Raw genomic sequence first — 20,785 nt, forward strand, 5'->3', positions numbered from 1 at the left:
CTGCCCCTCCCCTGCTCATGCTCTGTCTCCCTCTGTCTCAGAAATAAATAAATATTTTAAAAAAATAAAAAAAAAAATTTAAAAAAAAAGGAACTTTTGGATTTAGTTCTGTTTGTAATAGACTGCATGCATTGTGTTGGTAGCACTGAACGTACGCTTCTTTTTTCCAGTAGCTCATTGGGATTTATGCCTTTCTGTGTTTCCGTTTGTATTTTTAAAGAAAACTTATTTTTATTCTTAATGGGCACAGCAACAATAATCAATTTATGGTTATCCTACATGGCATTTGAGTGGTTAGCATATTTTAGTATTGATTTCAAAAACTGAGTGATATATACATCTATATTTCAATGCATAAAGATTAATCCACATTGAAATTTGGCATTTACTGTTGCACCACTAAGCCTGATTCTGCCTCACAAAACTGAGTGACAGAGATGGTGGCAGAGAGTTGAAGCCGCACATCACATATCCAAGCTTTCTTAAAAGCTGAAAATATATTCATATTTAGTCAGGTGCCTATTTGGCTCATTTTCTTTCAAAGCAACAAGAAGGAAACCACTGATTGAAAATTAGAAAGAGAAAAAATATTGAATCCTTTTCCTTCTTCTTTCTTCTTTCCCGTTCACATTTTAAAGGCCAGTATTACTTTCTGCTCTTAGTAGAATTTTACTTTAGCTCAAGTTGGTTAGATAAAAACAGCTATCACAAATATGTTAGAGATTTGGTAATGTAATTTTAATAGAACATAATATCTATCCAAATGAAATGGAATCTATTGATGTATAAGATAAATAAATATAAAAATATATTTGGAAAAATCACAGTAATAGAGTTTGAACTAGGCTTCTTGGTATGTCCGTTACAAAGATCAGTTCTAAGAAAAACATTTAATAATAAAATTCTTTCTGGGAATTTCTCCTTTAAAATAAATTCTGCATGAAAATGAAAGCAATGCAACTAGTTTGAAATGCCAGGTAAAATATAAATAAAATCCTTGACCTTACGCCAGGTTTGGAAAGTATATTCCTCAGTTTGTTGCTTGAATGGCATTTTCTAAGTGTCAGGAATCAGGGAGGAATAAAATTAGAGTGTTTTATCTGTTTGTGTACATTCTTTTCCTTTTTTGCTTTTTTGTGGACTTTAGGATCAAACTAGCTTCTTTTCTATTTACCAATCATTCTTAGAGGTGGAAATGCTGGTAATAAAAGCACTAAGAAAAGGCTGGTTAGACGTTGGTGAACAACCTTCCCTGCCAATATTTTTTAAGCTGAATTTGAGTGTACAGGAAATATACTCCAACCGTACGAAAAGTGGATATTCATACTCTTGCCTCAGTTTGGTTTTCTTTTTTCCCCTTTGTTAGCACATTTTTTGTTCTACTTGCTAACTACTGCATTTTGGTTATTTCTCGTGTGTGTGTGTGTGTGTGTGTGTGTGTGTGTGTGTGTGTGTGTAGATGTATTTAGGAGTATAAAATCATGATTCAACCCTAATAAATGATTCATTTAAAACTTCTGACACAATACAATTAATGATGTAAAATATTCATGTAATTTTTGACTTATTTTGAATTGACTTTTTTTGATTCATAATAGCAAAGCTAGATCTAAAAGAAGCCTATTACAGGTCATCTTCCCATGTGTCTGGGGATTTTTGTTATTGTGCATGAAAATGAAAGGATACCAGAGGGAGGATCCAGGGGTCCGCTCATCTGAAGGTGTCCTGTCCCAGTGCAGTGGAGGTGGGGTGGGGGAAGGGTGGATTGTGCTGTGCCAGCCAAGTTTCTGACGGCTTCTCTATGCTTCTTTATGACACACTTTAATCTCTGAATTATATTTTAGAGAATCAAGTTATTGTTTATGTTCTCCTTGAAAATTGATACATGAAAATTGAAAGCTGATGACATATTTCTTTCAGTAATCAATTATTTTAGTATATTTTATATTTTCTCAATGCCCTAGAAGATAGTTTTTACATCTTTTTTTTGGAAACCCATTTATGGGATTAAGTGAGACTTAACAAAAAATATTGTGCTTGTTTTAAAAGTTATGTGTTCTCTATATAAAAATAGTTTACTAAAACATTTTAAATTTATTTGCAGATTTTAGAAAGAAAGAATAATGAAATAGAAGAATTGAAAATTTTATACAAAAAGAAACAAAATGAAATGGAGGAGACTGTTAGAAAACTTGAAAAGAAAGGTGATGTATTGTTACATCAACTTTTTGAAAGCATTTCCATTTTATTTTAATGGTTGTATAAAGTAAAATTTTAGTTCTGACCTTTAATATGAGATGGGGATGTTTATATGGGCTTCCATATGACTGAGTCAAAACTGTGTGTGTGTGTGTGTGTGTGTGTGTGTGCGTATATATGTGTGTGTATGTCTGTGATATGTTTATATGTGTGTGTGTGGTGTGTGTATGTATGTGTGCGTATGGGTATGTGGTGTGTGTGTGCTTGTGTGTGATAGTGGCAGTGGTGGTTGGTTTGATTAAGCAGTTGGATGAATCTGTCACTACTCTTCCTACTTCCTAACTCTCCTTATTGGACTGGAGTGGCCATGGGTCAGTCATAGATTAGAACTTACTGGCTTTCCCACGGAAGTCTAGGGAAATTATTCCTCTTGGCCTAATAAAATTCATTACATTAAGTATCTACTTTAAGCCTTGTGCAATAGGCTGGTGTTGTGATTGACAGAACAAACTTTTAAAAGGTATTCCCCATTTATGCTTTCATTACGAAGGAAAAGAAAGCATGTAATCAAGTGTTAAATTGACTATGACTATAGGTTAAAACATTGAACTGCAACAGGCAGTCAGAGAGAGTTTTACAAATCTGTTGTAGGCAAAGGAACCTTAATAATGGTTTTGTGAGATTTGGTTAGCTGGAGGGAAGGGTTCCAGGTACCGGGGCAAGGATGCTGTGCTGTCCGGTGTGCGAAGGGCTTTGGAGAGCCCTTGAGCTGGAGCAGATGTCCTGTACATTAGGAGAAGGATTGAAAAGGACAAGACAGGGGACCTTAAGCATGGCCTTGAATTTCAGATTTAGAAGTTCCAAGCTTATCCTGTAGGTGCTGGGGAGTCAGAGAAGATTTTTGAGAGGTGAGCTTTAGAACCTCATGTTTTAGGAGGAGTAGCCTGGTAATGGTGAGTGTGACAAACAAGATGAGGCTGGTTTCTAGCCTGTTATAATAGAGGTGGCGTGGAGAGAGCGAGCGAGCGGGTGAGCAAGCGAATTATTCTACTTATCAGAAACATGGGCTCTGATCCCAGCCCTGCTGTTTGATGTCTGCTCTATGACATCCCGACGTTTCTTAGCTGTGGCTGACTCTATAAAATGGTGAGGTTGGAATCAGTAATGTATAAAGCCCCTTCCGACTCGAGGATGTTCTGCTTCCACGCTTCTGCAACTTGGCACGAGAATACTGGAATGATGGTCGGGCAGTGGGAGGCAGTGACAGTGGAACTGAAGAAGACATTTCGGAGGATTCGGAGGATCTGGTGAACGGTGAGATAGAATCGATGCGAGAGGTTTCTGTTTCCGGTTTCCATATAGAACTTGCTCTCTCCCAAACCGCCAAACCGGAGTGTATCTGAGAGGATAATGCCCTTGAAATTGAGGGTGGCAATTGTGTATATAAGTTAACTGACGAAGCAGATATTTTTAGGTTTATTTCCAGACTTAAATGTCGGTGAAGGCAATTAGACATTTGTTCAGGTTCTTTCGCCAAATATCAGTGGCTACAAAAATAGTTAAAATTTTTTTCTAGGCTTTCGTTTCTTATGCCGATTCAAACCAGGCAATTTAAACATGCCTGAGATTTCAAAATAATATTTCCTAAGGCTTTTTGAACTGCAAACAGATCTTAGTTTTAATTTTGGAATTGTGAAGTAAAATGCTGTCGATGCTGAAGACTAATATTAGGCTAACCTGGAGTCTTTTCTTTTTCCCCTTTTGTGTTGCATGGCTGAGATCTATGTGTGAAATAAGTTTCTCTGTAAATGTTTATGAACATTTTGCTATCTTAAAGTGAAGAAGAACATGTTCGGTAAGCTAGGAAAGTAGTACATTCAAGTAAAAACACAAGTGAATTTATTTTACCCTCCAGAAGACACGAGTGTATTAAACAAATTTTCACTTAAAGCAGCAACAGTATAAATCATTAAAAATTTTTTTAATGTTTATTTTTGAGAGAGAGAGAGACAGAGTGTGAGTGGGGAGGACAGAGAGAGAGGGAGACACAAAATCAAAGCAGGCTCCAAGCTCTGAGCTGTCAGCACAGAGCCTGATGCGGGGCTCGAACTCACAAACCGTGAGATCATGGCCTGAGCTGAAGTCGGATGCTTAACCGACTGAGCCACCCAGGTGCCCCATAAAGCATTTTTAATAAGAAGATAGAAATTTAGATGATTTATAAGGGAAATGTTTTATATCATTGAAAGCCTATTTTGTTTCAGTGACACAAACCTTGGCAACAATTTTAATGTATCTAGAAGCGACAGTATATTGAAATGATGAGTTTTTTCATCTATTTATTCAGGACACATCTTTTTGAGTACTTGCCTATGTGGCAGTGTTTTGGCCTGTAGATAAAAAGTTGAAATATCTTTCTCCTTAGGAGATAGGCAAGTAAACCATTATAACATATAAAGTAATAAGTGATTTATTGGAGAAATGGATGAGGTTCCCTGGGAATAAAGAGGAGTTTCTTTCTGCCCCAGCAAGGGGAGGAATCTGGTTGGTGAATGGTTCATAAAGAGGGTGATACTCGAGGGGCACTTGGATGGCTCAGTTGGGTAAGCGTCCAACTCTTGATCTCAGGTCTTGATCTCATAGGTCGTGGGATCGAGCCCGGTGTCAGGCTCTGGGCTGACAGTGCAGAGCCTGCTTGAGAGTCTCTCTCTCCCTCTCTCTCTGCTCATCCCCCCGCTTGCTCATACACACACTCTCTCTCTCTCTTTCACAAAATAATTAAACATTAAAAAAAGAGTAGAAAGTGATACTCAAATTACGACTAAGGATAAGTAGGGGTTTTTCAGTAAGAAAGAGATGGGCATTCTGGGTAATAAATGATCACAGTTAGGCAGAGAATAGATGAAAGAACATGGCCTCGGGAAGCTGTGGGTAGGTTGGTGTGTTTACAATACAAGTTTAAAAATATGGAAGTGGTGAGAAATATGGCAGGAAATAGATCATGAGGAGCTGTTTTCCATATTAGAGATTTTTGGTTTGTATGTTTTAGGTGAGGGAAGTTGTAGAAAGATTTCATGTCTGAGAGTAACAGTGCTGCATTTGCACTGTAGAAAGGTCTCTTCAAAGCCACGGAGGACCCGTTGGAAGGAAATGATATAGAGGCCAGCACACTGTTAAAATTGTCTAGGGAGTGAGTAGTAATGGATTCAACCAATTCTGTGGTGATAGAAATGGAGAGAAAGCGAGGAAAGAAGAAGAGATCCTTCAGAAAAGACAATTGAGAAGACTTGCAGAAAAATGGAATTATCTATTAACTGGCAAACCTTATTTTTTGTCATCAGACTCTGATGAGGTAGCTAGAATTGGTTTAACTATGTTTTCATCATTTTTGACAGTTCAGATCCTTATACGTGACTGTCAAGTTATCAGAGAGACCAAAGAAAACCAGATTACAGAGCTAAAAAAGATATGTGAACAGAGTACCGAATCTCTGAATAATGACTGGGAAAAAAAGGTAAGCTACATAAGATGGTAATGGAAAACACAAAGGTATACGCTTGAAAGTAATATATTTAATTATAAAAATATATTCACAGAATATACAGAAAAGTATGAAAAAAGAAAATGACTTAAAATTCAGGCCCAACGGTCTAGAAATAGCTACTGTTCATGTTTTGGTATATTCTAGAAGTATAATGATTTATAAAGTAGGTTTCACTTAGAAAACTTACTTTTGACTAATTCTTGAATTTCATGTTCTGAAATTTTTGTCATAGCTTATAGGTTTTAAGGAAAATTAGTAGGGAAAAAACCGCAGGATAATTTTTGGAAATTATACCTTTTTAATTTTGGATTTTGGCCATTGGATCATTTCTTTTCTGAAATTTCGGATAATACAATATTTATAGTATAAACTTATTTTTGATGTAAACGAAATTAGTAGCGGATGGGTTTTTCTTGGAGGAGCATTTAATTTAATTAAGGAAATATTCTCACATAATTTAGTAGTGCCAAGAGCAATGTAATAAAAATACTTGTTATGAACGAATCTCACATAGTCATATAGTACTTTGACTTAGGAGCCCTTGACCATTAGTTCAGATTACAATATGTGCTTACAATAAATTAGGTTACTTCTTTTGAGGTATTCCATCATAAAGATAACTCATACTGTTAACTCATATTCTCTCAATAATAGTCAGGGTTCAAAACGTTTTACTGAAAGTTATCAGTGCCTTTCCAGGCAGACGCCGTTGGTCTGAAATCTGTCCTGGCAATGGTAGCTTTAGGCCGAGTCTGGGAAGTGCACTGCAGATGTATTACGATGGGGAGAATCCACTCTTTTCTAGTTTTATTTTGCCAATTTCTGTGTTTTTTCTCATTCTCACATTTTGGTTTTGTCTTTTTTCCATAAGTTTGGCATATTTTTGTGTTTGTTGCAGGTACATTGCATACAGAACAGGTGTCCTTCCTCCCTTTGTCCGAATTCCCTAGTTCCTTACTTTTCAGTTTAAATTGCCGGGTGTTAGAAGAGAAAAAGCCTTCTGCGTTCTACCATGTACAAGGGTACATTTTGTTCCTTTGGCTGGATTAGCAAATCTTTCTTACAGCTACATGGTAATCAGCGGATGTGAAATCCACTGCGAACGTGATGGATGGCCTTTTTTATGAAGTACAATTGCATGTAAATCTGGGCAGATGGGAAAACGTGGTGCAAGTAAGATAGGTACCAAAAATTAATAAGGCGATGATAGGTGTACCTCATGATTTATGCAAGCATTCATTAAAAAATTATGAAGTACCTATATGGACAGGTGGTGCAAGTTTGTGCACGTGCATGTGTGTACATGCGTGTGCACGTGCGTGGTGTATGCACATTGCGTGTGGTGTGTGCACGCATGCGTGTGTGTGTGTGGGGTGTGTGTGCACACTCGTGCGTGTGTGCGTACTCCCTAATATCCCATTAGAGATCTCCGTTGCACATGTCTCACTCCAAGTCCATTATACAACTTCCTATTTAAGATGTCTCCTTGATCGAAATCCCATCGTTCTTCCCAAACCCCATCTTCTTCCTTTGTTGCTAAAACATCTCCTCCTGGGGGTTTTCCCTAATTCCCTGTTCCCCGTGGCATTGCTGTTTGCCCAGATGCTTAGGCTCTTCTTTCTGCCTCACCTCCACATCCAATCACTTGTCCAGTTCTGTTGTTTTGTTACTTGTTTTGTTATTCACCCTTGGTCCTTCCCTAGTTCCAGAGACTATCACCTCTTCCTAGATTTGCTGTAACCGGACTCTCTGCACCTCTTCAGTCCACCCCTCACAATACACCACACCGATGGTCTTTCTAACACACTGGTCCCCGCCCCCCACACACCCACACCATGTTTAAATCACACCAGTTATTTCCTGGTAGGAAATTTACAGGACTCTTCATGACTGAGACTCTGGATCTTTCAAGCTTCACCTTCTGTCACAACCCTACACTGTTTCTTGTATTTTTGGACTAGCTTCACGAACTTTCCCAGTTATCTGATTCTAACGTGCTGTTTCTAACCTGTGCGCCTTTAAAAACATGGAGTTATGATTCACACACCATAAAATTTACCCTTTTAAAGTGTACAGTTCAGTGGTTTTCATTATATTCACAAGATTGTGTGACCATCATCACCATTTAATTTCTGTCACCCCAGAAAGAAACCCATTAGCAGTCACTTCCCATTTCCCCTCCCTCCGGCCCCTTGGAAACACTAATCCACTCTCTGTCTCTGGAATTCTGCCTATAGAAGCACATACTACGTGGTGGTTTGTGACTGCCTTCTCTCATTTACCGTACGTTTTTTAGTTTCACCATGTTGTGGCATGAATCAAGAGTTTAGTCAGCATTATGGCTGAATAATCCATTGAATGGACATACCACATTTTGATTATCCATTCATCAGTTGATAAGCATTTGAATTGATTCCATTTTTTGGATATCACGAATAATGCTGCTATGAAAATTTGTGTATAAGTTTTTGTGTGGACATATGTTTTCATCTCTCTTGGCTATTGTCTGGGGGAAGACACTGCCTGTGTTTTCTTTCACTCATACACTCATAATACTTCTGACTCCAGATGTGTGGGTTTTCTAAACATCAAGCAGTTTTCTTGGACACCAACTGGTGTCCTATAATTCATTTAAATTTTGACACTATTTGCCTAGAGTTAGTTAGTGTCAGATCCTACAACATAAGGGCTAAATCCCACAAGACTTCCCCCACTTCAGATGTCAACTAAAAGTTCCAGGTTGTTACCTGTACTTCTAACCAAATGCCTATAAATAGGAGTAACACGAACCGCTCCTTGGCTTCTATGATTTGTGAGAATGGCTCACAGAACTTAGGGAAACATTACTTACATTTACCATTTTGTGATAAAGGATATAATAGGAGATATTGATGAATAGCCAGATGAAAAGATTCACAGGGGTAGGTATGTGGGAAGGGGCCCAGAGTTTCCACGTCCTCCCCTGGCACACCATTCTCTGAGTACTTGTACATGTTCACCAACCTTGAATCTCTCCCAGCCCCAAACTTTTGGGATTTTCAGGGAAGCCTTATTACACAGGCAGGAGCAATTGTAAACTTAATCTTCAGCCCCTCTCCCCTTCTCAGGGAATGGGGTGTGGGGCTGAAAGTTACAAGTTTCTAATCATGGCTTGATCTTCCAGGATGACCTCCATCCTGAAGAGCCCATCAAGAGTCATCTCGCTGAAACAAAACACACTCGTTTCACCTACGAAATTCTTAAAAAAAAAATTTTTTTAAAATGTTTTTTGTTTCTGAGAGAGAGAGAGAGAGAGAGACAGAGTGTGAGTGGGGAAGGGGCAGAGAGAGAGGGAGACGCAGAATCCAAAGCAGACTCCAGGCCCTGAACTGTCAGCAGAGAGCCTGACGTGGAGCTCAAACCCATGAACCGTGAGGTCATGCATGACCTGAGCTAAAGTCAGACACTCAGCCGACCAAGTCACCCGGGCACCCCTCACTTAGGAAATTCTTAAAAACATTTTTTTTAATGTTCATTTATTTTTGAGAGAGAGAGAGCGAGAGCAAGAAAGCAGGGGAGAGGCAAAGAGAGAGGGAGACACAGAATCCAAAGCAGGTTCCAGGCTCTGAGCCGTCAGCACAGAACCTGATGCAGGGCTCAAACCCATGAACTGTGAGATCGTGACCTGAGCTGAAGTCAGATGCTTAACCGACTGAGCCACCCAGGCGTCCCTCACCTGGGAAGTTCTAAGGGATTTAGAAGCTCTAGCCCAGGAACCAAGGTCAAAGACCAAATATTAGAAGAAAAGATGCTCTTAGGGCTCTTATCACTTCGGACATGACGAGGGTTTTAGCTCTATGCCCGGAACTGGGGGCGGAGACCAATATATCTATTTTCTGTTACTTCACGGATATATACTGAGGAGTGGAATTTCTGGGTCATATGGTAATTCTGTGTTTAACATTTCAAGGAACTGCCTGACTGTTTTCCGGAGTGGCTGCGCCCATTAACCTGTGGGCTTTTACAATACTTCTCCACCTATTTACGCAGATTCCTAGTTTCTCTGGGTCCTTTCTGTCATGAGGCAACTACATGGCCAAATGTCCAGGCTAAAAAGATCGATATGTAAGCCCCTGGGAAAACCTTTTGCATCCCCTGTACCCACTGTCAAAACCCTGGCTAAAGAATGTGTGGATCCCCTGATGATCACAGGGCTCTGGTGGCATCTTGATGGCTTAAGAACCCCTAGCCAGGTCTGTCCTTTAGAGCATGACAAGTAGTATTTGCTGCTCAAACAGTTTATCCCCGAGGGGCGTGTTTTCCCTCTAAAGCCTCCCAGACCAAATTACCTAGATGCTAATTCATTGCTAGGTTTGGGAAAGCTCGTTGTGATCTGTTGTGCCTGGGACTTGGTAGATACCGATAGAATTTCTAGATGAATACTTGAGTATTAGTCATGTCCAGTCAGATAATTGGGCTAGATGCACCTGTTTGATCCTCAAACGTATCAGCCAAGTTGGAGCATACTTGTTCCTGCCAGTGTCGTGTTTCCCCTTGCAGGCTCAACTGTAAATTCCCCGGATGAGATGACTCAGACTGACGTACAGATCCTCCTCTAGCTTCAACCATGTACTAGATGCTGTGGATTTTTAACACTAAGTAGGCAGATGTCCTGGGCGCCCCGGGAGACCATAAACATAAAGAAACCACTACAACAGGGCCCCCCGGGTGGCTCAGTTGGTTAAGCGTCAGACTTCGGCTCAGGTCGTGATCTCCCGGTTTGTGAGTTCAAGCCCCGCATCGGGCTCTGTGCTGCTGACAGCTCGGAGCCTGGAACCTGCTTCGGATTCTGTGTCTCCCTCTCTCTCTGACCCATCCTCTGCTCTGCTCATGCTTTGTGTCTCTCTCTCTCTCTCTCTCTCAAAAATAAATAAACATTAAAAAAAGAGAAAGAAACCACTACAATAGGAATAAAACCACAAAATCCTAAGTGACCCTTTTAGATCACTTATTAGAGTTACTACGCACATCAGTCGACAGCACCGAAACCGAGGTGCTGTGGGCTTTGCCACATTCACATGCCAGCTAAGTGACTGACTTTTGAATACCAGACCTAATGCCAGTTTAAAGCATATACTTTGGCAAAAAGTACAAATAACAACCTCCCAGGGATTTGGGGGACCACTCAAAAGTAGCCCACACTGCATATGTTGAATTGGTGGAACCCCAGGGTCTTCTTTTGTGTGGCTGTTACTGAGCCATCGTCACTTTTCCTGTTCAGCTAGAAATTAGAAAACTTCTTGGAATTAGAAAACAATTATTGCCCGAATTCTGCCTTGAATTTCCACCCTGTCTCCGGGTTTTCCCTATTAGTTCAGTATCTTAAGAATCTCTGTGTCTGTCTTACATCCTTGTGTCTCCTATTCGTGAATGGGAAATCCAATCTGTCCTTTAATCTATTCTGGACTTCTCCCGCCCCATCTATTGCGTGAGCCTGGGGTTGGATGCAGGGACAGGAGTTAGATTCAGAATCTCCCTCCCATTAAGATACGTGAAGGAACCACGCCCAGGCTGGGAGCCCAGGCTCGAAACTCGGTTTAGAAGCTATCTGCCCAACCTTGTTTTCTTTACCTTAGTTACATAGATATTTTGGAGCTTCATCTGTGTAAACGGTGGGTACCTAGTCTTTATCAAACCTGTATACTTGAGGACACGTAGTATATAGTTCTCCTTAGGGAACTCTTTCCCTATTTGATTTATAAATGCTATCTTTACCTCTACTTTTGTATAGACTACGGAATGGGTAAAAATAGTTTCTTGTTGGGGGTGAGGGTGAAGGAGAAGGCATTGTTAACCTTACTCTTATGCAAAATTTTGTGCAAATGAACTGAAAATCCTGACGGATGATGTTCCTAATCGATAACAATATTATAAACTTTTCTGTTTTCTGATTTCAGGCAAACACTAGTGTTGTGTACCTGAGGCGTTGTGCTATCTGTGTGATTTATTTACCCTTTCTACCTGAGGTGGAGAATTCCCTTTCATATTCATTTGCTCATTAAAATTTTCACTTCAGGAACGTCAAGAGAAAAATTATTTCTTAGTCACACTCTATACAATATCTTTACTGTGAATATTTATTTGTGAGTTTTACATCTTTTGTTGTTAGGTCACCAAATAAATAAAGAGAGAAATAGAGGCAAACATTTTTTTTTGAGTTGCAAACTAATCTGTTCTATAATAATGGTGAAAGAGTCAATTCTTGAATTCACTGTGTAGCTCCACAATGCCGTGGCAGAAATGGAAAAGGAGAAGTTTGATCTTCAAAAGCGGCACACGGAAAATATTCAAGAGTTGCTCGAGGACACAAATGTACGTCTGAATAAAATGGAGGGTGAATACATGGCACAGACACAGTCCACGGTGAGGCTTTTTTCCCTTTTCTTGCCATTTTTAGTAACTATCCTGTTAATCTCCATGACTCCACGCTTCCCCGACATGTGCCGTGCATAAATAAATGTGTTACAGAATTTAAAACAACATTTTACCTTCTTACTTGGTACAAAATTATATGCAACAATGGACAGTCTGTTGAAGTTTGCTGTGGGATTTTACTCTGGATTGTTCAGTGGTGCTTTTTTTTTTTTCACCTCCCAGAAGCCTTGACAAATCTTTTTTTCTTGTTTTTTCACTGACTTTCAGTCTAGAGATTTCAGTCTAGACTTTCAGTCTAGAGTCTATCTTTCTCTTTCTTTCTTTCTTTCTTTCTTTCTTTCTTTCTTTCTTTCTTTCTTTCTTTCTTTCTTTCTTTCTTTCTTTCTTTCTCTTTCTGTTTTGTTTGTTTGTTTCATTTCAACTTGACTGAGGGACCAGACAGAGATGTCATGTGGTAATCCCCAAAAGTTCCCTTCCTGAAAGGATGCCGAAGAAGGTCACCATAGTTCACAGCAGAGAGACCAGTAACTTTCTCTCAGGAAAGATGAAGGATTCCCCTCAGCAGCCTCCTCAGGGAGCACGTGGTTGCAGAAGATGGGTCTGAGAGAGTGAGTTCTTCGGCCTTTGAGAAGCTTAGCTGACTTCCTCAAATATGTAAGCCTGAAACAGGTAGGCTAATGGGTACGTGAACAGGGCTCCTCGCATCTGAAGCAAGTGTACCTCATCGGTCTTGTTCCTAATATGTGATGTGACCCCACTGAATGGGGTCTTTTGTCAGGCTGAACCCCGTTCTCATTTCCCACTGACGGCCCACCCGGGCCACCCTGGCCTTGACCCTGTACTTCCTTGAATTTAAAGGTGTGGTTGGTGCTTGAACATGAGTCAGTTATTCAGTCATATCGTGGAGACCCCTAGACCAGCTCTAGGGCCTGTCTCACAGGGCTAAAGAAATGAGAAGCAGGATCCATAGAGACTTGGAACTTAGGCGTTAGGGTCTTGGGTTCAAATCCCAGCTTCTTACTAGCTTGAGTGCCTTGTCAATTCTTCCAGTGTTAATTTTCCTCATCTGCTGGATAGGATAACAGTGGTACAGTGTAATATACATTGTTGGAAATTTTAAATAAATTAATATACATAAGTTATGTAATAAGTACTCAATAGTTAATTTTTTAATGTTATCTTTGAAAATGTAACATGTAAGAATAGTAAGAGAGACATATAAATGAGAAAATAATTAAGTCAAGAAGTTAATCAACATTTGTTTGAAGATGGCAGGTTGAAGATCATGTTGGCCTCTATCCCTGCCCACAAAAATGATAGTAAAGGGATAAAGAAAAAGGCATAAACCCAGAAGGACAAAGAGCATTTGACAGTAATACAGTTTTTGGAGTTGGGAGGTTGTAGGTGAAACTGACCTAGCCAGTTCAAGAAAGCAGAACCCTCAGTCAGCACTGAAGAAATGTACAAGCAAACTGGATGGCACCATGGGTGTTCTAGATGTGCAGGGCTTGTCAGCATCAGTCCCTGCTGGAATAGGAGGGTCAGGTGGTGCTTCAGTACCTTGGATTCCTAGAAAGTTTGTTTAAGCAGCTAGATGTTGACTCTGTCTGAGTGATGGACACAAGTGGATTTATTATACTATCCCTTTTACTTTTGTATATGTTTGAAATGTCCCATAATGAAACTTTTCTGATGGTAAAATTAACAACCCAAACCAACCAGATCTTTCTGTCCCTCTTCCACCCACTTCATGGAGCGTGGGGGGGATATTAGCAGAAGACATGAGTTATTTTCTAAAGGGATTTTTTTTCTTTTTTTCTTTTTTTTTTGGGGGGGGGACTTTGTATTTATTTTGAGAGTGAGTGAGCAAGAGTGAGGGAGGGGCAGAGAGAGAGTGAGAGAATCTCAAGCCCTGTTAGACCATATTAGACCAGAACAGATAAGGAACCCCTACAACTCAACAACGACGGTTTCTGGTGCCCTTTCTGCTGAGGCTCACCCTCTCCTCCCTATTTAAAGCATAATAAGTCCAAGAGACATATTTAGTCCATTATAAAAACATGGCAGGCATTATACTGGGTCCTGGAGCCATAGTGATGACCAGAACGTCTTTGCTCACAGTTTTGTGGGCGTGACAGCCAATCAATGACTATAAACGTCCAGTGGTGGTCAGTGCTCTGATGAAAAAGAAGTCAATGGAAGACATGCATCTTCCCCCATAAATAGGGCTGATTTGTCCTCAAGATGGTGGGAATTGGTTGTTGGGATAAAAGAAATTTCAGATATTGTAGTGGCTTATGACCCTCCAGTGGGTACCGTTTATAAAGAGGAGGTCTGAGGTATTAAAATTTTATGGTAGGGAACAATTAAAAGAAAAATATATAAAGAGTCTTAATTAAGGGGGCAATAATTAGAAGGGAAAAAAGGTTGAGCAACACTGGTGTGAGGGGAGAGTGTGGAGGAGGGTGCTACCATAGGTAAGGAGGTAATGGAAAGCCCTTCTGAAGGTGGGGCATTTACACAGAGACCTCAGGAAGTGTGGGACGGAGCCATGTGATAATCTGGGAACAGCATTTCAGGCAGAAGGAACAGCCAGTGCAAAGATCCTAACACTGGGATGTGTTGGGCAAGTTCAGAGGACAGCAAGGGGGCAGTGCAGACCAAAGCACTGGGAGCAGAAGGGGGGGGGTGGTAGGAAACAAGTTAGGGGTCAAATCAGAGAAAGCTGTGTAGACCATTGTGATGGATTCTTTTTTTTTTTTTAAATAGCTTTACTGAGGTATAATTTATATTTTACAAAATTATCTTGAAGTGTACAATTCAGTGAACTTTTAGTATATATGTATTGAATTTTTAATGGGTTGAGCACTTGGAAGTGATTCCATCTGGCTGATATTTTAAATGTGTCTCTCTGGTCCTGTGCAGAGAAAAAAGTGTGAGGGGCCAAGGATGGGAGCAGGGAGACTGATTAGGAAGCTATTATTGTAGCCCAGGTAAGAGAGGGGCTGGCTTGGGCATGAGTATCAGCCAGCAAATGATGATGCTGTTCAGCACAATGCGGAAGGCTGGCTGGACGTGGATCACGGTTTTGGGGGTAAAAAAAATATGAAGAATTTATTTTCTGGGGTGCCCGGTGGCTCAGTTGGTTAAAGCGTCCGACTTCAGCTCGGGTCATGATCTCACAGTTCATGGGTTTGAGCCCGGGTCAGGTTCTGTGCCGACAGCTCAGAGCCCGGACGGAGCCTGCTTCAGATTCTGTGTCTCCCTCTGTCTCTGCCCCTCCCCTGCTCATGCTCTGTTTTGCTCTCTCTCAAAAATAAATAAACATTTTTTTAAAAAAGAATTTATTTTCTGGATAATCAGCATGATGATGTATTTAAAGTCATGAACAACAATCAAATTTGTATCTGAAGATACATTTTTGTCATCTCAAAATCCTAAATTTTTGCAAACATGAGTTAAACATATTAAGCAATTCTAAAGTTGCAAGCTGTGAAACATACTGATTGCCTACAATGTTGACTGCGTAGTTATATTTCATTAATTAATATAAAAGCAGTGTCTTTCACAGTGGAATTTTTAATCTTCATGCACTTGGGATGTAAAGGAAAATGATGCTTTCGAGCCAGGTGGTCATGGTCAGCGAAACTTCATTCTATTTTTAATGAAAATTGAAGTTAAAAATTAGCATTCAGCCCTTGTCAGTAGGTAACAGTAAATATAGAGTAAAATGGACAGAGTCTGTCAGCAGGGTTGGATTTAAGAATCATCAAAACTAGACAAATCTTGCTAAGCAGCTCCTGATTTAATAATTAAATAGGCTAGAGTTCAAGGCATGGCTAAAGATGAAAGACAGGACTGTCACTGAGAATTAGTTCCTCTGTTTTGTTGTTCTTTCGGGCTCTTTTCTTTCTTTCTTTCTTTCTTTCTTTCTTTCTTTCTTTCTTTCTTTCTTTCTTTCTTTCTTTCTTTCTTTCTTTCTTTCTTTTTTGATTTGTTTCCATGCCATTTTTTGTAAGCAGACACTTGTATAGATTATTAGACTTATGTTCTTTGGTATTGGCGGGGATTTTCTTGTGTGAGATTCATAATTAAAACATGTAAACACTGAATTTTTAAGACAATACATTAGAACTCATAAATCTGAAAGCCATGGCAAAATGCTTAGATGCTTGGGGAAGTGACAGTGGTAAAATACAAGGCTTGATTCATATCAGCACTGAGACACACACGAGAAGTCTGTGGATGGCTTTATTGAGGTTTTAGTCTCTCTTAGAGGAGTTCTTTACCTTTTTCTGTATCACGGATCTTGCTGGCAACCTTGTGAAGTCTGCGTAGTCCTTCTCAGAATAAGATTTTTACGTTTAAGGGGCGCCTGGGTGGCTCAGTCGGTTAAGCGTCTGACTTCAGCTCAGGTCACGATCTTGTGGTCTGCGAGTTCGAGCCCCGCGTCGGGCTCTGGGCTGATGGCTCAGAGCCTGGAGCCTGCTTCCGATTCTGTTTCTCCCTCTCTCTCTGCCCCTCCCCCGTTCATGCTGTGTCTCTCTCTGTCTCAAAAATAAATAAACGTTAAAAAAAAAATTAAAAAAAAAAAGATTTTTACGTTTAATAAAACAGGTCACAAAGAGAGGCAATTTTTTGAGTTACAGTTATCATAATAGTAATAATAAAGTCATGATAAAGTAATATATATATGTTTCCAAACTAATGGAATACATATCAAGATTTAGCAGTGGGCCTAATAACTGTGGTAACTTGTGAGTAATAATGAGGATAAACAGTATTTAGTGATTATCCAAAACTATGATGGACTATACAACTATCTGTGATTTCTGTTAGCCGTAGGTATTGCTAAATACTGCCCTGGTTTGTTGACTCTATTCAGTGGAAGGGTGATGCGGAAGGTCAGGGTAGTGAAAATTAAGATGAGATTTTCTTTTCCATTCTGGTTTCCTGACACTGAATTGTGCTCACCGACCTGGATCAAGGTTGAGAGACCCAACCGTAAAGAGTATCAAAGGGCCTCAGACACCTGAGATAGTCTGTTGGCCGTGATTACCTGTTGTTAGTAGGGACATGTGGTAATTCATGGGGCAACCTGTGTCCTCTCTGAGGTCCCTGGAATTTGTCATTTTGTGGTCACCACCACCATTTCTTCTTCCAGCCTCATAGTTATAAAGAAACCCCCAGATAGCACCAGTTCATCATTTTGCATTAAATAACCATTTAAAAAAGAGGAAGACTTTATTTTTTAGAATAGTATTAGGTTTACAGAAGATTTGACAAGGTCGTCCACAGTTTCCATATACCCCACACCCAATTTCCTTCACTAACATCTTCCATGATTTTGGCCTGCTTGTTACAAATGAATCAGTGCCGATCCACCATAATTAACGAGAGACCATAGATTATTCAGTTTTCCTTAATTTTTATGTGACGTTGTTTCTTATCCAGGATATCGCATTACATTTAGTTGTTACTTCTCCCTAGTTTCCTCTTGGCTGTGACAGTTTCTCAGACTTAACTTGCTTCTCATGATCTCAACAGTTTTGAGGAATGGGGGGCAGGCATGTTGTAGGATGCTCCTCTATTGGATTTTGTCTCATGTTTTTCTCACGATTAGACTGGGGTTATGGGTTGAGGCTGTAGGATCCCACAGGTACACTTATTCTCATCGCATCGTTATCAGTGGCATATGGTATTAATGACCTACCACTTTGGCTATTAATTTTGATCACGTGGCTGAGGGAGTGTTTGTTAGGGTTTTCACCATAAAGTTACTTCCCACCTTTCCGTACTGTCCTCTTTGGAAGAAAGTTACTTATGCTTCACAAGTAGGGAGTTATGTTCTCTTTACTTGAGGGTGGGATATCTATATAAATTGTTTGAAGCTTTTCTGCATGAGAGATTTGTCTCTTCTCCCTTATTTATACATTTATTGAATCATTTATTTGTATCAGTGTGGACTTGTGGACATTATTTATTTTATACTCTGGGTTATAGTCCAGTATTCCTATATTTTATTTTGTTGCTGATATTATTCCAGCTTTGGCCATTGAGAGATCTTTCAGTGGGCTCCTGTGCCCCTTTGACATACTCCCATTAATGTGGATTCCATGGAGAAGGTATTAGAAACCATGATCTGTGTGCTGGGTGTGCTCATTACTGCTGGGGTGTCATTTCTTTTATACCCTTTTACCTGACAGAGGAAGGGAGTATATGTGCATGTGCTGATCTGTGAATATATGCATTTCTATAAACATTTCCATATGTAATCAACCGTATCTTTATTAAGCTAAGCATCATTTCTTACTGATGTCTGTAACTCTAATCCATTACCACATGGATTATCCTAGCCTCTTCCCCTTGTGTACCTGTAAATTCTCAATCCAGCAGTGGAAGCATGACTTCCACCATCCTCTTCGTTGTTAATTGTTCAATTCCAGTGTGCATGTGTACCTCTCTCAGAGTGTACCCCTATGGGAACCAACTTTGGGTACAGTGCTTATGAGCAGTTACTTTTTGCTTTTGGTCTTACAGATTCCACTCATTTCAAAATTGCTTAGACCATCACCTTTCCCCCCATCCCTTCGATGAGGTTTTTTCATAATTTGTAATGTAACTAGATTCTCTTGTCACAGTCTGCATTTCTTCCTGAGATTTCCCCAAATTCCCAAATGATTTTTTTAATTTGCGTAAAATAAGGTTCGTTCTTCGTACTTTAAAATTCCATGTGCTTTGACAAATGTATCTTCTCATGTATGCATCATTGTAGTATATCGTACATAATATTTTCACTGTTCTAAAAATCACCTGTGCTTTACTCTGTTTGTCCCTACTCCTCTCCCTAAAATCCCTGGCAACCCCTGATCTTTCTTACTGTTTGTATAGCTTGTCATTTTCAAAATGTCATGTAATTGGAATCAGTATGTATCCTTTTCAGACCGATTTCTTTCATTAAGCAGTTGTACCTTTGGGGCACCTGGGTGGCTGAGTCGGTTAGACCTCTGACTTCAGCTCAGGTCATCTCACAGTTTGTGAGTTCGAGCCACATGTCGGGCTCTGTGCTGACAGCTCAGAGCCTGGAGCCTGCTTCAGATTCTGTGTCTCTCTCATTCTCTACCCCTCCCCCACTCATTCATTTTCTCTCTCTCTCTCTCTCTCTCTCTCTCCCAAAAACAAGTAAACATTAAAATAAAAAGCAATTGTACCTTTCAGGGTTCTTCATGTGTTTTTGTGGCTTAAAAGCTCATTTCTCTTTATTGCTGAATAACATTCAATTATATGGATGTACCATAGCTTGTTTATCCACTTGTCTATTGAAAGATATCTTGGTTATGTCCAGTTTTTGGCAATGATGAATAGAGCTGTTATAAACATTCACTTCATAGGGTTTTGCAGGGACATAGTTTTCAAATCAATTGTGACTCAAATCAATTGCAGCTTTACCACAGGAAGTATAAGCAGAATAAATCAGTGCATATATGTACCACAAAATATTTATGAAAGTGTTCATGGCAACATTATTTTTCATAGCCAGACACTGAAAACGACCCATCAGTAAAATGGATAAATTATTTTAGGTATATTCACACAAAGGAAAACTATATATAACAACAAAAAAGTTTTAATTACTGTTGTGCCCCATGACATAGATGAATCTCTCAGACATACAATATGCATGATGAAGCCTGACCCAAAAGAGTAACCTATGATTCCATCCATAGGATGTTTAACAACAGCCAAAATTAATTTTTTTCTGATGGAAGTCGGAGTAGTAGTTGCCTTTCTGGAGAGGATGAGCAATAAGGCTTCAGAGTGGCTGGTAATGTTTACGTTTGCAGTGGCTCGTGGGTGTTTTCAATTTGTAAAGTTATTAAAATGTATGCTTAGGGTTTGTACATCTTCTTGTCATATTTCACTAAGATTATGAAATAGGATAAAATATGTCACTCTTTTTGCCACAGGAGTTGAACTTTAGCTTCTAAATAGTTGCTGAGTTGCCAACCCTTTCTAATTTTTAGCTCCTATAAGATTTCAAATGTTTGTGGGTAAAGGTCCAACATCTGTATTTCTAGCCCTTATTTCTCATTCTGTCAGTTGCATAACTGATCCTAACACATAATTTGTTGAAAATCACGTCTTTATTTCCTACCAAAGTAATATTCTTTGCCAAACTTTCTTTTAATTCCTAATGTGCTATACTTCTCCTGGCATATTAGATTTTGAACCTGGAAGATTTATGATTCTTGCCACATGTTACCTCCTTTACTTGATATTTCGCTTAATCATACTGTTTAGTTCTCTGAAAAATTTCTTGGATCTTCTCTCGTCCCTTCTGTTTCCACAGCTACCACTTGAGTTCAGGCCATTGTTGCCTCATTCCAGGACCCTTCTAGTAACCTGCTAGTTGCTGTCCCTATCTCCTTTTGTTCTGTATCTCACAAATGCAGTTTGTCCCATTTACCCATGATCAAGAACTTTAATTACTAATCTAATGCCTATTATAAGTTCTTCGTATAAGCCATGCCCATTCAGGAACTCCAGCCTTGTCTTCCGAATGCCACATTTGAGTTCACGATGTGGGAGGATATTCTCTGCATACATGGTAATCTGTTTGTCATTATG

At 39.6% G+C, this 20,785-nt stretch overlaps 1 protein-coding gene across 3 annotated transcripts in view; it reads left to right on the forward strand.

Annotated features, from left to right (window-relative positions):
• The window catches only part of CEP112 (centrosomal protein 112), a 408,508-nt gene that overhangs the window by 78,723 nt on the left and 309,000 nt on the right, over nt 1-20,785 (forward strand). For all 3 annotated transcript variants that reach the window (XM_042967095.1, XM_042967096.1, XM_015535456.2), the window contains 3 exons: nt 2,105-2,204; nt 5,595-5,713; nt 12,002-12,145. In XM_042967095.1, the coding sequence (XP_042823029.1) occupies nt 2,105-2,204; nt 5,595-5,713; nt 12,002-12,145 (363 nt within the window). The remainder of the gene's footprint in view (nt 1-2,104; nt 2,205-5,594; nt 5,714-12,001; nt 12,146-20,785) is intronic.

Source organism: Panthera tigris, chromosome E1 (genome assembly GCF_018350195.1).
Source record: "Panthera tigris isolate Pti1 chromosome E1, P.tigris_Pti1_mat1.1, whole genome shotgun sequence".
Lineage (NCBI taxonomy): Eukaryota > Metazoa > Chordata > Mammalia > Carnivora > Felidae > Panthera > Panthera tigris.